The sequence below is a fragment of the Antechinus flavipes genome, chromosome 5, assembly GCF_016432865.1.
Source record: "Antechinus flavipes isolate AdamAnt ecotype Samford, QLD, Australia chromosome 5, AdamAnt_v2, whole genome shotgun sequence".
Lineage (NCBI taxonomy): Eukaryota > Metazoa > Chordata > Mammalia > Dasyuromorphia > Dasyuridae > Antechinus > Antechinus flavipes.
Genome location: NC_067402.1, coordinates 169929353 through 169947609, shown reverse-complemented (window position 1 = coordinate 169947609; position 18257 = coordinate 169929353). Strand labels below are relative to the sequence as shown.

The 18257-nt window shown below is 33.5% G+C and overlaps 1 protein-coding gene across 1 annotated transcript in view; it reads left to right on the top strand.

The window, feature by feature from the left end:
- LOC127538651 (inter-alpha-trypsin inhibitor heavy chain H2-like) overlaps window positions 1–16948 on the top strand; it is a 35998-nt gene extending 19050 nt beyond the window's left edge. Inside the window, exons 11-18 of the mRNA XM_051962421.1 lie at window positions 448–587; window positions 3951–4123; window positions 5946–6083; window positions 8438–8551; window positions 12021–12219; window positions 12487–12659; window positions 15365–15476; window positions 16433–16948. Coding sequence (XP_051818381.1) covers window positions 448–587; window positions 3951–4123; window positions 5946–6083; window positions 8438–8551; window positions 12021–12219; window positions 12487–12659; window positions 15365–15476; window positions 16433–16583 — 1200 coding nt within the window. The 3' untranslated portion in view covers window positions 16584–16948. The remainder of the gene's footprint in view (window positions 1–447; window positions 588–3950; window positions 4124–5945; window positions 6084–8437; window positions 8552–12020; window positions 12220–12486; window positions 12660–15364; window positions 15477–16432) is intronic.
- The last annotated feature ends 1309 nt before the right edge of the window (window positions 16949–18257 follow it).

Here is an 18257-nt window from a genome sequence, read left to right as displayed (position 1 = left end):
ATAATTCCAGAATAATTATTGTTACTATTGATAGAGGGAGTTTCCTCACCTGGAATTCCAACTCTTACTGAAATGACAGGTCTGAGCCAAAGGACCAGTGCTACTATTTGATACTTCTGAGAAGAACTGAAAATCTAAAATGGGTACTCAAAATTTAGGGAAATTTTAAAAATTAACATTTATTGATCTAGAATTCTCACTAAATCCTGATCTAGCATTTTCTAGCTTCTAGCATCCTGATCTATTAATTTACTGATATAGCATTTTCAATATTTCTTAATGGGGTAGGAGATGGTTGATTATATTTGCTCCCTTAAAGACTTCCCTTAAAAAGAATATTACTGCCACTACCACCACCCATAGTGACTCTACACACCGTAGACACTGAAATGTCAACTGATGGATCGACTTCTTAGACTTATTTCAATGGAACTTTTTATTCTTCAGGCCAATGCCCAGTTAGTCATGGACACTCTCACAGAAATGGATGGCTTGGATGCCTTTTTGTCAAAGGACAAGCATGCAGACCCTGATTTCACCAGGAAATTATGGGCTTATCTAACCATAAACCAACTTCTAGCTGAAAGGTAAGCAAGAAAGAGCATCTCCTAAATGAATAACCATTTTCTTAGGGTACTTTCTTGACATACAGATCAGAAATTTTCAGTGATTCCCAAGAAGGTAAACAGGAAAATTGCAAATTGATATCACACAGTTTGGATAAGTATTTCCCCTAGTACTTAACAACACAGTGTATGGCACATAACACATAGGAGTCTAACAAATGGTTGTGGATGATTGAAGCTAAACCCCAAACTACTACTGAGTTGGATTCATTCTTGAATACTAATATTTATACAGCACTTTACAATTTACAAAGTATATTCCTTAGAACAACTTGGTGCGATGGGTAGTATAAATTTTATTGTCTTCATTTTGCACATGAGTAAATTAAAAGTCAGTGAGTGAGATGAAGTGTTCTCTTTATGGTCAAAAAGAAGAGTCAGAGTGGGGATTTGAACCCAAATCATCAAACTTTGTACCTTGGACTCTTGCCACTATATGATGCTGAAGACATAGGATTCTGATATCAGAAAATTATTGATCAAGGTTGTCAGGGTATCCAGTGTTCACCTATTCATTTTTGGACTCTATCTATACTCTCCAATCCATACATATGAGCATCTGCCACAGTCTTGGAGTTGACCAGGGAAGGAGATTCCACAAACCCACATTATACTATTATCTTATCTTAATGGCTACTCCCATTCAATTCCATTTTAATCACATTTCTACTTATATCCTTAATTTTTTAACATCACCTTAACTTCTGAATATATTCAAACCTACTTTTCTAACCAGCAAGCTATCCCTTGCAATGATTTGTTTTAAAAAGAGTGAAAAAAAATTTTAAGTAACATATATCATACAGCACATATGATATTCCATACTTATATTCTCCCACTTTTGCAAAAATGGGAAGGATATGCATTTTCTCATCTGGTAATAGTAATAAAATTGCTATATTCTGAATTCTGACAAAAGCAAAGACTGATCATGACTTCAAAAGTTCCCACAGGCTATTATATCAATTTTGTTGCCAGTTTTTTGCTATAATAAAATATGCTTCTATAAGTAGCACCTTAACCTCACTGGGATGTGACTAATAAGAATTATAGGTCAAGGAGTTTATACAGATTCATAACTTTTAAGATAGTCAAAATTATTTCCCACAGAAATTGAACCAATTCACAGCTTCAACAAGTTTATTACCATATCTGCATCCTCAAAGGGTCTTTGATTTCTCTTTTTCTCTTGTCATATTTTTCAATCTGATGGGTATGAAATGGAAACTTGGGGTTTTTTTTAACTTGCATTTCTTGTATCAATGACTTGGAACTTTTTTTTCCTTATGTATTGAAAATTTTCTTCTCTTTATTTAAAAATTCCCTGTTTATCTCTTTTAACCACTTATCTACAGGGGTATACTTCTTCTGTATATTTGCATCAATTCTTTATTTTTGCTATTAGGACTTTATCAGAAATTGCTGCAAATATTTTTTTCCAATTAATTATTTCCTTTCTATTTCTAATTACATTTATTCTGCTTGTGCAAAAATTTTCAATTTTGTATAATCTAATCTATGCACTTTGCTATTTATGATTTCCTCAATCCTTTGTTTTATCCCCAACCATAATTGTAAAAGGCATCTCCATTCCTTCTCCTCCAATTTTTATATGACCTTTTTTTTTATTTAAGTCATGTATCCATTTGCTACTGATTACAGTATGTTGTGTAAATTTTTTTAACTAAACCTGATTTCTTCCAGATAGTTTTCCAGGTTTTCTAGCAGTTTTTGTCAAAAGTAGAGACATTGATTTATCAAGAACTTTGATGCTATGTTTGCTTCAGGATCTTGTTTTTCTAACCTGTTCCCCCACTCAACTTTTCTAATTTGGGTTATTGTTTTTGTTTTTATGTAATGTCATTATACCAAGACATTATTTAGCACAGTGCTCAGTATATAAAAAGCAGCATGTAAATGTTACCTATTACTAGTGTTACCAAATAGTTTTGATAATTAAGACTTTGATATTAAGATCTGATATTGATATTGGCTTCCTTTGTACTTTTTTTCCCATTATTTCCCTTGAGAACCTTGACCTTTTACTTCTCCACATGAATGTCATTATTATTTAGTTTGGTCTACAAAATAACCCTTTGGTAGTTGGAATGGTATGGCATTCAATCTATACATTTTATAATGCATATATTTGTTTCTAAACATTGCCATTATAAATAGTCAAAGTGAAAGTGAATTAGAATATAGGAAATAACTCAGGCAAATTGGAAGTTCTTTGACTAAAGCACTACAGAGTAACTCTGTGATGAAGGTAAGGTTATGAACCACAAGCTTGATGAAATCAAGGTGAAGAACACTTTTATAAAGGCAAAATGATCTGACTGAAGATTAATAAATATTATACCATGTAAAATGACAAATTGGCAAGATAATACAAAATATCAATAATCAACCTTGGAGAGCATTAATATGTTGTTGTGAAGCTGTAAAATGATACAATCACTTGGAAAGCAATTTGTAATTATGCAAATAAGGTAATTAAAATGTCCATTTTTGAGCCAGAGTCTCCATTATTGAGTTTATACTCCAAGAAAGGTATGGGTAAGAAGAAAATCCCCATATATGCCAAAAATATTTATAAAGCATTTTTTGTGATAGCAAAGAATTGGAAACAAAGTAGATACCCTTTGATTGGGGAATGGCTAAATAAATTACATGAATTTAATGGAATAATACTGTCTTGTAAGAAATTATGTATTTGATGAATACAAAGAAGCATGAAAAGATCTGATGAACTGATGAACCTAGCAAAGCTAAGAAAACAATATATAAAATAGCCACAAGTATAAATAGAAAGAATCACCAAACACCAAAAAAAATAATAATAATAATAATTAACATAAAATTTTAGAGAACAAGTAGGGCTCATATTTTTAAAAAATTGAAGACATCCCTAATCCTACCCCTTTGTGGTTGTTGTTTCCCCATGTTTGGAGGCTTTTTAAAAGTATTATTCAGTTGTGTTGATTGTTTTCTTCTTTTAAAAAAGTACCATTTGTTATATGGAATGTCTGTCTACAAGAGAGAAGAAGAAGGATACTGGAGATAACTATAATGATATAACAAAAGAAAACAGCAATTAAATTTTTTGAAGTTTAACCAATAAATTTGTAGCACATATAGAATTTTGGCTACCTTGATACAGCATTATATCATTATGTTATGACAGCAATCAACTGAGCATTTCCCCACAAACATAGATGCCAATTTGGGTCCAGATTTGGATCCCCGAAACAATTTTCTAATTCAATCTGGTATGTTTTGGTGATGGTTTGTTTGGATTTTTCCCCTATCCATTGATTATAGGAGTCTGGCTACCACAAATATTGACAAAAAGAGAATAACAAGAACCATCCTGCAGATGTCTTTGGACCACCATGTTGTAAGTCCACTTACTGCCATGCTGATTGAAAGTGCTGATGGGGATGAGAGGATGCTGGCAGACTCTCCAATGGACCAACGAAGACCTTGCTGTCAGGGTAAGTATTTCCATTTAGTTCAGAAGCATACAGATTCTCTCTTTGATCCTGGATCAAAGGCTAGGGCATCCTGTGTCACTACAAGGCTCAGCTCCACTGTTGCAATTTTTGGCCTATGTCAATAGATTCTCTAGCTCAGTGGTTCTCAAACTTTGTTTTCAGTATCTTTATCCTATTAAAAATTATTGAGGATCTCTCCAAAGAGTTTTTGTTTATCTGGATTATATTTATAGACATTTACCATATTGGAAATAAAAACTACTTTTGAATTTGTAGACCTTCTAAAAGGGTTTCAGAGATCCCCAGGATTCTCCCAGGGGTCCTCAAACTTTTTAAATAGGGGGCCAGTTCACTGTCCCTCAGACTGTGGGAGGGACAGACTATAGTAAAAACAAAAACTTTGTTTTGTGGGCCTTTAAATGAAGAAACTTCATAGCCCTGGGTGAGGGGCATAATCGTCCTCAGCTGCTGCATCTGGCCCACGGGCTGTAGTTTGAGGACCCCTGAGCTAGACCATACTTTGAGAATCACTGATCTAGCTGTTCAATGGGGTGAACTTTAGAATAGTCACTCTATTGTTCCTTTTTATTTCCCCTCCTTAGTGATTGATATCTGTGAAACACATTTGAAAAACTCTGCACAGATCATAGTAAATGCTATCTATGTTCATCCTTGTTAGTGCTAAATGATAGGTAGTAGTTTGATATTCAAGAAGAGATCTTGTGATCTCACTCACTCAAGTACCTACTATGTGCCAGGCCTAAAATTCTAGATCCCCCCCAGCCTACAACTCTGTCTTCATTTCAGTTCTGCTTCAAATATAGAGCTGCTTAGCAATTAACTAAACAGATGAAAGCAAGTATATTTTTCTCTTCCCATGTGCCCCTCTTCTCTGCTTATGAATTCTCTTTACTTGTTTCAAATCTACAGTGGAAAGGAATTACATTGAGTTTGCCTCCCCAGTTTTATACAGGACTTCTCATACCAGTGGTGGTTTGAGGGGAAATAATCATTGATTATTCAAGGAAAGCCAAAGATCACCCCTGGGTGGCAGAGTGGAGAGAGTACCAGATTTGGAGTCAGCAAGACCCAAGTTCAAATCTGGCCTCAGACACTTACTAGCTGTGAGACTCTGGGCAAATCACTCACTCCTGTTTGCTTTAACTTTCTCATTTATAAAATGAGCTAGAGAAAGAAATGGCAAACTACGCCAGTACCTTTGCCAAGAAAATCCTAAACAGGATCATGAAGAGTTGGACCCAAATGAAATGACTATAATAACAACAAGGATTACCCTTATATAATAGTCAAGTTTCCAAAAGTCAAGAAATAAAGGTGTCTAATTGAGGCTCAAGATCTTAGGGGCAGGACAACTCCTAATAGCACCAGTTGCAAGAAGAACCTATGTATCATCTTTAAAAAGAGATACTTATTTAAGTATGCATAATTGGATAACTGGTTTTAACTTTTGCTGAGATCCAACAATGAATGATCTTTTTAGAATTGGAGAATCATAGAATCTTAAAGAAACAAAGGCCCTTTGAAATAATTTGGTATAATGACTTCATATTATCATCTTTATTGGAAGATTATTATTAGATATATAACTATATAACTACATCTAATAATAAAATGATAATTTTAAAAATACTATAGTTGCTGGCACACATAAACATGATTGAAAAAGGAAAGGAATAGAGAAGTAAAAATGAAAAGAGAGGGTCTATAGCTAAGGGATACTGCAAATTAAATAGGTAAGATTTATGGTGTATTCTTGGAGTGTGTTCCTTGGTAACTAGAATCCATTTTTCTATCTATACAGGTGTCTTATTATCGAGTGGCAAGAAGACTGCTCAAAGTTCAATTCCATCTTGGGCCAAACCTTCACCAACAATTGGTCCAATGAGCATGAAGCAAGCTCAAGTGCTTGTATCAACTCCTCCTCCTCATGTAATGAGAGGTAAAATATCTTTGGACCCTTCTCTTCACTTCCCAGATTGCATTTCAAGTATAATCTTATAAAACTTTTTTATTTTGCAAGCCAGGATTCATATTCCAAAAAACTAGAAGTTTTTTTTTTAATTCAACATGACTTAATTCTAGAAAAAAAAAGGAGATAAATCCTACGCCAAATATATAACAATGTAGTGATTTTTTTGAAATAGAAATAGCTGCCTTTAACTAAAAAATCTAGGGGTATTAAGTTTTCTGATCTGAAGATAAATCCACTTCAATAGACTTCAATACACATTTATTAAGTAACTATTATGAGCAGATGAGCATAATAGGCAATAGGGAAGATAGAAAAATTAAATAAATCAGAGTCTAATTGAATCTCTCAGAAAACTGGTTATCTAGAAGGGGGACATGACACATACAAACAATTGTAATACAAAATAATATCTAAGAATATAGAGGAAGTATGAAAAAAGCTCCTGTGTAGGAAAGATCATTACAGTCTGAAGGATCAAAGAAGGCTTCATAGACCATAAAACACTTGAACTAGGCCTTAAATAATTGACAAGATTTCAATAGATAAGAAGAAGAACATTCCAGATATTAGGAGAAATATGTAAGGAAAGGAGAATAGAGCCTACTGTATCAAACATTACACTAAGCACATTTCAAATATTATGTCGTTTAATATAATAATGTGAAGTAAGTGCTATTTTTAGCCCTATTTTACAGTTGAGGAAAATGAAGCAGACAGAAAATGAGTAACAGGGTCACATTGTTAGTAAGTATCTGAGACTGGACTTGAACTCAGATCATTCTAATTCAAGCCCCATGCTCTATCCACTGAATCACTTAGCAAAAACATGGAATTTATATAGGAGACAGAAAAGTCCACCTCAGCTGGACTTACTATTATTATTATGCTAATAATAATAGCTAACATTTTGACAGAGAATACTATGTGCCAGACACTATACCAAGCACATTACAAATATTATCTCATTTGAGCTTCACAACTGGTGAGGTAAGTACTGTTATCCCCATTTTACAAATTAGGAAACTGAGGCAAACAGAGGTTTCCAATGGCTTCCATTCCTCAGTACCCTCATCTAACTAGACAGAGATAGTCATCTCTTTAATATATTTTATAAACATGTTTTATCCTTTTTCACTACTACTTTTTTCCCCTTGAGGCAACTGGGGTTAAGTGACTTGCCCAAGGTCACAAAGCTAGGAAGTGTTAAGTATCTGAGGTCACATTTGAATTCAGGTCCTCCTCACTTTAGGGCTGGTGCTCTACCCACTGCACCGCCTAGCTGCCCCTGCACTACTACTTTTGTAAAAGTGTCCTTTTCTTCTTCCTCATACGAATCCAATTCATACTTCAAGCTCCAACTACTTTTTTGGAGTTTTCTCAGAATTCATTCTTTTTTTAATGTTGACTACATTAGCATAAATACATTCGTATCATTATTTGGCAATCAATTATATATGGTATTATCTTGTGATATTTTGTGTGCAGTTGTACTGAATTGACAATTATCTCTTGAATCATTAATTTTGTGTATGTGTTTACATCTTATCTCCTTAATTATATTGTAAGCTTCTTGAAGGCAGAAAATATTTTATACTTGTCAGTAATAGTTGTTATTGATTGAATTAAAGCTAAGAGGATAATAAATTCTCTTGAGAACAGTTTATAAAGAAGACAGATGACAAAAATCAAAATCTTGGGAAATGTCCATAGATGAGAGGAGAGGCTTATGGGAAGAAATGGAGATGGACAAGAATTAGTCAAAAAGGTAGATATAAAACCAATGTAGCATCATAGAGAACAGCAACAACAGAAGAAGTCCTGTCAATGTAGTTTCCTCATTTCTGTTCTTGTACATAATTAAACTGCAACTGAGGTCATAATAGCTTATTTAATGATACGCATTTTCTACTTATTTTGATAAGTACTTAAATATTTTGGTATAGTTATTCTTTTCACACACAAAAAAAAAAAAACTACAACTGCTACATAACATAGCAGATAGACTTTGAGACAAAGTCAATATCACCTTTGGACAACCTGGAGATGAGCCTCTCCAAATTCAAGGCTATTTCATAGACAGTAGGAATAAAATCTATCAAGTTCTGTAAACAGATTGCCAGAAGTCAAATAACCCAGAATCCTCTATCTCCTATGTTGCAGCATTAAAAGGCTTTGGACATATTTAATTTTTTTATTAAAAAATGCTTTAGATAATAACTTGTTTATAAAGCATAAGTGAAACTATTTGGGAAGATACTAAACACAGTTTTAGTGTTGCTCCTTTCCTATTTGCTTTTTTACTTTCTATGTTTATTTTTCAGTTGAAAACGACCCACATTTCATCATTTACCTCCCGAAGAGTCAAAAGAACATTTGTTTCAATATTGATTCAGAACCTGGTAAAATTCTCAACTTGGTTTCTGATCCAGAGACAGGTAAGTGATAAATAAATTACATTTAAGCCAGTCAAACTAAATGCTGCATTTCTTATACTTAATCACCATTACTCAATAATCATTTTTTTAAATGCCACCATTATAGAAACTTCATATTTCCCTAGAGCTCACAGAATTATTGGGAAATTGCGATAATTATTTTGCATATATTTTACATCCATTTATATGTGCACATGATAGAACATAATAGAACATAAGTTCCCCAAGGAGAGGAACTGCATCATTCTTTAAATCACCTGAATGTATAGCTGTACTTACCAGAGTATCTGGCACATAAGAGATTCTTAATTAATTCTTGTTCATTGATTTATTGATGGTAATGCCTTATCTTTGTATATAGTACTTTATAGTTTCCAAATCATTTTTTCATACTTCATTTCAAATAAAATAATGTATGCTAGCTAGCATAGCATAACTGTCTGTGTGAGGTATATTTGTCGCTGTTTTATAGAAGCTTAGCAAGACTGGTATATGCTCAAAGTCATATGGTTAATAATAGGAATCGTAATTAAAATTCAAAATTCACCATTGTTTCAATTACATTGCTAAAAATTTTGAGGTTTTAGAAGGAAAAACATTCTGAGAACTGTGTAATCAATTCCATTCACTTTAATTAATACTGGAAAAAAGCTTTTTATCATTTTCAAATATCAAGTTATGGGTAATGAGCTTTAGAGATTTCACCTTTTTCTATACTTAAATGTATTAGTGGAGCTAATCAATATGGATATTCTTTCCATTGGTAAAAATCCCAACTAAGTATGCCTTCTCATCCTGGACAATTCTTATACATGATTTCCCAAAGGATACTAGGATCACACTTGAACTGTCCCTCTGCTGTCCTCCCTCTCATATAAAATGAGTTATCTTCCAATCTTGCATTTCCCAAAGGGCACCAATAGTGAAACCTACTTACACCCACCCTTGAACATCTTTAACTTTTTTCTCTTAGTCTTTGATATGTTCCAAGATTCATAGGCATATAGCATCACTCGAAGGAGGCTTGTAATGATGGGCTGCTAGTTGGTCCAGAGGATGAATGCTGAAATCAGGAAGACTCTTCTTCCTGAGTTCAAATTTGGCTTCAGACACTTAGTAGCTGTTCTCATCTGGATAATAAGCATTTTTCACCCATCTAGTTTTTTTTTTTCCTCTCCGTTGATCTCTTGAGTAATCATGTATCTCAATGAAAAGACCTTATAATATTCTGCAGCTGGATGCTATCTCCACAATTTCACCCACAAATAATGACTTGGGCCCACTTGATAACGTTAGTATTAAATCTATCATGTTAAATCATTAGTATTAGACTTATTAAAATTCTTTAAAATTTTCAGTCACTTGTATGACTACAAAGATAAAATCTGCAGTAGAAAATCGTTTATAAAAGCCAAATTCTTTGTTGCCTTCCTGTTTTTTCCTATTAAAGATACCCTATGTGTATCTTTTGATAACTTTATACACATTTATAGGTTACTAATAATAAAATTTATAGTGCTTACTTTGTGCCAGGTGATATACTAAATACTTTATAATTATTATCTTGTTTGATCCTCACAACAATCCTGGGAAATAAGTGTTATTATGCCCATTTTACAGATGAGGAAACTGAAGCAAACAGGGTTAAGTGACTTTCCCAGAATCACACAAGTAGCAACTGTCTAATTTGTCTGGATTTGAATTCACATCTTCCAGAATCCAGGCCCAACACAACAGACTGGGCCACCTAGCTGCCTTTAAGACTTTCAGAATTGTGTTGCTTATAGCACAGACTTCTTCTTTAGTGTATACTTGCCATAGTCCATGTATTTTTCTTGATTTCATTCCTTTAAGTGATATTTTATCTTCTTCATAGAGCTGATTAAAGATTGAAATACTAGAATTGAAATATAGTTTCTTTTATTACTGATTATAAAAAAATCCTTATAAAAATGCTGACAACTTTGCCTATATTTGTTGTTCTCTTTTTCTCTTTTTATAAATATTTGGAACAATTTGGCTCAGTCGAGTCTCAGGAATGTGACAATTCAGAGTTAATGTTAAATTTACATTTATTCTATCTGTGATTTGGAACATAATTTCACATGGCCTATAAGATGCTTCTTATTCAAGTCAAATATGGATGTGTATCTTATCGCTAATAAATATTGTTATATATTAATAATGTAACTTATTAATAATAAGAACAGATATTTATATAACACCTATCTAGATATCTACGAAACACTTAAACTATAATTGCATATGATCTATGTAACTTTTCTTTTTCAGGTCAAATATATGTGTTTATTTCATTAATAACAATAATTAACATATAACATTTAAAGATTTGTGAAGCACTTTACATATATTATCACATTTGATCATCACAAAAACCTGTGGTATAAATGCTGCTATTCTTTTTATTCTACATCTATACTATCAATAATTAATAGATTCTAAAACATGATGTAATTCTTAGCACCTTCTCTGGACCCTCTGGACCCATTTCCCTATCATCATTGCATAAATGGAAAGAGGCTGTACAGGACTGAGGGCAGTTTTAAATTATTTCCTTGTTTCATGGGTTGCTTTGGTCAAAGACTCCTAGCTCTCAGCCTGCTGACAATGAGCCTCTCTTTCCTTAATTGAGCTTAATTGAGAACCCATTCTGTTCCCAAGACCTTACCTGAAGCTCTTTTCACTACGCAGAACTTACCAGACCTTCTGCTCCAAGCAGGATTACCTCTGCACCACAAGAAAGCATTGGGAAAAGATTTTATGAGAGGAGACATTACTTATAAAGAATATTAAATGTTTGTAATAAAGAGAGGGAAAGTCCCTAAATTAGCAATTTCAACAGCCTTATCCAGATTTTATCTCCTGATCAGTTGTCTTCCCACTTTGAAGAAATCTTTGCCCTGAAGCCCTGCCCTTCTTCACCTGGAACACACTTCATGAAGAGTCCCAGCTAATCACCCTTTTATTCCCTCTACTCAACTCACTCTCCAAATTTCTTCACTGCCTTGCCTCCTCAGCAGCCAACCTGGAGAAACCTCTGCCCTGAGACTCTCTTACCTACTGACTTTCTCATTCAGACCAGTTACATAAGAGACTCCAGCCATGCTCATTTCTCTGCTACTCAATGGCTCTCTAAGTTTCACTACCTTCTCTGCTCCGCAGATACTCCCATCCCACACAGGTTCTAACTGCCCTATTTTAGGTCTCCTCCTCTCATATTAGAACATTAATTCCTCAATAGGGACTGTTTTGTTGCCTTTGTACTTGTATTTGAAGCACTTAGCACAGTGCCAAGTATATACTACACTTAACAAATGTTCTTTCTTTCTATTAAATGTTTATAGAAAAGAAGGAAAATAAAGGGAATATTACTTTTAATATATAATATATGTATATAATATACTAATAGAAAACATATACAATAGAAAAATATTTTTCTTTTTTATAGGCGTATTGGTAAATGGAGAGCTCATTGGTGCCAAGAGGCTTAAGAATAAAAAATTAAGTACCTATTTTGGAAAATTAGCATTTTATTTCCAAAGCCACGACATAAAAATTGAAATTAGTACAGAAACAATCACCTTGAAAAATGGTCTCCATACTACCACTTTGTCATGGTTGGACACAGTTCACATTGTTCATAAGAAGTAAGTACCCCTATATCCCAATTTTTTTTTTCATTTGTGCTTCACCTTGGAAATCAAAACCAATGTATTGGTATCTCATTGACCTAAATGTGAAATAATGATTTAAGTAACAACTACATTAACAATGTGTTGCTAATATTTTTTAACACAAAAACTATGAGGCTCAGTGGGGAGAAATGCTCATGGCTGTTGTGGGGGTTGAGATAGCTGCTCTCTAGGTCTGTCCAGAAGTAAAATTAATCTTACATTTCCTTACTGCTGTGTTAGGTTGTTTGTCTCAATGAAAAAAGAAAAGACTGTGAACATTACCCTGGATGGAGATATGTCCTTCTCAGTCTTACTGCATCGAGTTTGGAAGAAACATCCCATTAATGTAGACTTCTTGGGTATTTATATTCCTCCTACAAACAAGTTTTCACCGAATGCCCATGGACTAATAGGTAAAGTATTTGTCAGAAAATGTCAGCTACCACCAAATCTCTAGGGATTATTAAGACTTTAAATGGCTTTTTTCTTTAAGTTAGAAGCTGTAGTTGGAGAAGACCAAGGACTAATTATTGATCATAATAGAGATCATGAAGATTAAATATGGAAATTACATAAATTTAGGCTTGATGTAAGAAAGAAAACTTACTAAAAGGAGAACAGGTTGCCTTGGGAAACAAAACTCCCCAAAACTCATCCCATTCAAACAAAGGCTACAGCTCTTTTTGAAAATATTATTATTAAATATTCTTGATTATTAATAAATTAATAAATTAAATATATATTTTATTATGGAGAACACTCTTGTTCAGATATACCTTTGGCCAAATGAACTCTAAGGTCTTTTCTGAGATTCTATGTTTCTGGGAAGAATCTGTTGATTCAAAAGAATGAATGAAAGGTATTTCAAAGATCAAACAGTTTCCTCACAGACAAGATTCCACAGTCACAAAACAGAATAGTTTAAAGAGCCATAGTATTCAGGAAGCTCTCCCTGTCCAGATCATATCTGGTTGTTCAGTTAATTCAGTCACTTAAGCTGTATGACCCCATTTGAGGTTTTCTTGCCAAAGACATTGGAGTGGTTTGGCATTTTCTTTCGCAGTCCACTTTACAGATGAAGAAACTGAAGGAAATGGGTTAAATGACTTGCCCAGGGTCACACAGGTATTGTGACCAGGTCTTCTTGACTCCAGGCCTGGCATCTATCTGTTGTACCAGCTACCTGCCCAACCATAACCAAAGTATGGTGTTTTGTTCTGCGTACTATACTATAGAAAGAATGTTGATGTACAGAGGAAGCAACCTGGATAGTTAGGATAGAGCCCATACTACCCCCAAGATTGACTGAAGAAAAAGGGGCTATTTAGCCTGAATAGGAGAGATCTATAGGAGGTACAATGACTGTTTTCATTTATATGAGGCAGTAGTACCATGGAAAGAGTCTTGAATTAGAGAAAGGGATATATGCTAAAATCTGTGCTCTAAAATCCTGCATTATTGTGAGCAAGTCATTTCAGGACTGTGGGTCTCAGTTCTTTAACTGTAAAAAGTGGAAACTGTTTTTTTCATACCACTACAAATTGTTTTGATTTTTTCATCTGAAAACTACCTGTTCTTATCTTTTGACCATTTATCAATTGGGGAATGACTCACATTCTTACAGATTTTATAAATCTATAAACCTTTTTTGTAGATTTACAAAGTTCTTTAGATATTTTAGATATGAGATCTTTCTCTGATAAAATTTTTTCCGCATTTTTCTGTTTCCCTTCTGATCCTGGTTATATTTCTAGGGTGGGGAGAGAGATGCATGTAGAGGGGGAAAAAAAGAAATTTACATGATAACTTTATTATAAATCTAAAAGGAATAGCAAATTGTACAGATAACATTTGCATAAATGTACATAACACATTTGCAGCTTTGTGTAAAAACATCTTTTTTTATATAATTTGTTTTGGAAATACTTGTTTTATTCCACAAATGAAAAATTAGATAATATTTAAGTGGAGATTAGACTAGGTGATTTCTAAGTTCCCTTCTTGCTACAAATATATGACCCCTTGTGAGAAAGGTATTAAATTTATTAAATTAGAATCATCACAGTCTTGGCCTTAAAGGGAAGAAATAGGAGCCATGAATGAAAGTTGCAGAAAGGCAGATTTTGGTCATTCAGAAAAATTTCCTAACAATTAGAGCAGTCCTAAAATGGCATGAGTTGCCTGAGGAATGCTATATGCCTCATCACTGGACATCTTTCAGCTGGATGTTCATTATCAGAACTATTGTTGAAGATATTACTACTGAAGTACTGGTTGGATTAGACAATCTCTGAAGTCCTCTATCCCTGAGATCTGATAATCTTTTTAAAGGACAGGTAGAATTTTAATATTAAAGCTTAAAGTTTTACATTGAAAGTATTTAACAAGTTGTTCAGGTTTTTCATTTATGTCTGACTCTTCATGACCCCATTTGGAATTTTCTTGGCAAAGATACTGGAGTGGTTTGTCATTTCCCCCTCCAGCTTATTTTACAGATGAGGAAACTGAGGCAGAGTTAAGTGACTTGTCCAGATTACACAGCTAGTGTCTGAAGCTAGATTTGAACTGAGATCTTCCTAACTCCAGAGGGACTGTTCTGTCTGCTGCTGCTCATTTAAGAGCCAGATAAGTTAGCTCAAAAAGACAATTAAGGCTATGTTAGGAACAATTGATAATGAGATTGGCTGTTTTCCTTTAGTCTTTCAATGATTATCTACATTTCATGTCCTAAAGAAAATTTATTTCTGTTTCTCAGGCTGCAGAAATCTGTATTTTGCAGACTCTCTTACCCCTTTTTTTGGCTCCCTAAATTTCATGTACCCATCAATGCTTTACTTTTTACTTGTGACCTCACAAACCTATTTTATACTCAGATCTGTATACTCAGAGGCAAATACAAAAGGGAAGCATGGGGCTCTAGCTCTCTGATAAATAATACCTGTCACCTCCTTTCCCCAGTATTACTCCTTTCTTTGCCAGTCCATTTTCTGCCCTAAAAACTCTGGAAGGAATGAGGCAAACTAAAAGGACTCACACATAGCAACCCAAGCTGATGAAGTCTGAAAAAACACAACAAGGATTAGTTAAACACATAAGACTTTGGCATTTGTTTCTTTAGGTCAGTTCATGCATGAGCCAAAAGTACGGATCTTCAACGAGAGACCTGGTCAACACCCTGGGAAGCCAGAAGCTAGCATGGAAGTGAAAGGACACAAGCTAACTGTTACCAGGTAGGCATTTGGATTGAACCATTTTGGGCCCTAATAGAATTGAATTCCACTCCAAAATAAAGTAGAGGCAACAAAAGGGTATCAAACTTTTCTTGCCTTAAACTGACCAAATCTTACACACACACACACACACACAGAAAAATACATATATGGAGAGAGAGAAAGCTTAAAATTGTGGCAGTTATGAGAATCACTGACAGCTCACCTTTGATGACTAGATACATTTGTATATTATAAAATAACAAGAACAGTTAGCAAATTATTCAATTATTCTTTCTTCACAGGGTAAAAGCTAGTCTAAATTCTGCCTTATATGTCCATAAGAATTTGGGATTTTGTTTCTTTTTTTCCTATATTAGAGAGCTGACTGAACAGTGACTTGTGCAGGCTGTAAAATTCAACCTATTTATAAAATGCAAACAAATTGTTTCATTAAGCATGAAAACTAGCAATAATCAAGAAATAACCTTTAAGAATGCGGTTCATATTTATCTTCCTTACAAAGAATAACTCCTGAATTTGTTGTCTTATCAGTGAACACAGTGTTCAGTGTCTTATATTAGTTCTTTTATACCTACTTACAAGAGAAAGAAGAAATGAAAAAAGTACAAGAACTCAGATTTATTCTTAAAATTCATGAAGAGCTGTCCATAATCCCTTGAAATTTGATTTCTCTTGTTTATTTAATCTTCCTATCTTTACTGGAAAGGTTCACATCCATATGTCTCTGTATCAAAAATATAAACAAACCAGTTGGGCACTTAATTTTTCTTTGCCTTTTCATCTTCCCCATCCCTCAATCCCTCACTTTCACTCCATGCTCAGATGCCCTATGTCACCAGAGTGACCACAGTAAAAATAAGGGCATCTTCTAATTAGCATCAAGCATGGCAGAAATATGTTTCTTGATTTCCTCTGATCCCTTACCTAACTGCAATTAATGTCTCTCTTTACAGGGGTTTGCAGAAAGACTACAGAACTGATATGGTGCTGGGAACAGATGTTCCCTGCTGGTTTGTGCACAACAGTGGGAAAGGTTTTCTTGATGGACATTATAAGGATTACCTTGTCCCTCAGCTATATAGCTTCCTCAAAGTACCTTTTTAAAATGTCTAAATAAAAGCTTGAATATTATATAAAGAGGTAAAAATTTCTTCTCATCCCTAATTTCTGTCATCTTTAAAAATTTTTTTTGCATTTGGGAATATCAAAAATAGCTAAACCTGTCACTAAAACTGTACAAACTAATGAAAGTTGGAGAAAAAGAATTATCTTTCAAAGAAATTTCAGGGTTTTAAATGGAAAAAATAGCCATTAGAATATTTGAAACAAATTCTTTGTGTTGGTCCTTTTTTTGCAGCATAATTTTTACACAAGATAAAAGAATAATACTGTTAATATGTCTTTAAAAGTATTGTTTGACATTGTTTTTTTTTTCAATAAATTGAATTACCAAGTTGTGGTCAAAATAAGATCTGGTTAAACTGATTATTTCAAAAAATACAATTTTTAAACCTCCATTATAGTCCCGAGTTACTAACATTTTATTGAAAAAATAAAAATATACATTAGTTATAACTAAATTTTTCACCATTTATTAATTTCCAAACAAAATCCTTCTCCACGATGGATCTATTTCCAAAATGAACATTTTTCTTTGTTAATGTTTTATTATATACATAAATATGTATATATGTATAAAAGAATAAAGAAGCCACCTGCTTTATAAAGGGAATTTCCTCTTGGAAAGTTCCTTACATCAATGTAATCATAGGCCTGATGGAAAAAAAAATTCACACATGAATTCACAGACACATATGAGGAAGGGAAGATTTGGTTTCCTCTTTTTATTGATATAGGCATAGAAAACAAAGAATAAATAATAGAGATAATGAGGTGTTAATGTGCTAATGAAGTGTTGACATCCAAGAACTTCATTATGAAGTGTGAATAGAATTCCCTGAAAGAATTAAAGGAAGCAACCTCATTGAGTACACAAAAATTGGACATGTTTTAAAAGTTTTTTAATTAAATTTTATTTATTTTCCAATTAGCAAACATTTGCAATTTTCTCCCACCTATACTGGCCTCAGTCCCCTTACCCTCCCCCCAAAAAAAAAAGAAAAGCTAAATAGTCCTTGTAAAAAATATGCAGTCAAGAAAAACAAATTTCCATATTTGTTCCCATGCCTAAAAATGTATGACTAGGTCTGCATATCTAGTCCACTATTTCTCTAGCAAGTAGCATTTTTCTTAATTGGTCTTCTAAAATCATGGTTGATCACTATGTTATTCAGAATTCCCAAGTTTCAAAATTGTTTGTTTTTACAAAGATGTGTTTAGAATAGGAAGTTTTTTCCTTGTTCTGATCACTTCACTCTGCACAATCTCCTACAAGTCTCACCAATTTCCCCTGAAACCATCCTCTTCATCATTTCTTAGACTATAACAAGAATTCTATTACATTCATATACCATAATTTGTTCAACCTTTCTCCAACCCTTAGTTCCCTTTTTTCATATTACCCCCCCAAAAAAAATGCCGCCATAAACATTTTTGAACATATAGGACTTTGTCTTCTTTCTTTTTTCATAACTTTTTGTCTTCTTTTAAAAATACTTCTCACCATCTCATGTCATTAATTTATATTTGGTCTTCCAGAGTCTTGTATTAAACTATTAATTTTTTCCCCAAGTTTTTCCTCTGTTCTCATTTTTTAACCAATTTCCTTCATTTATAATTTCATTTTAGACTTCTTAATTTCTTCTTGCTTCATTTCTT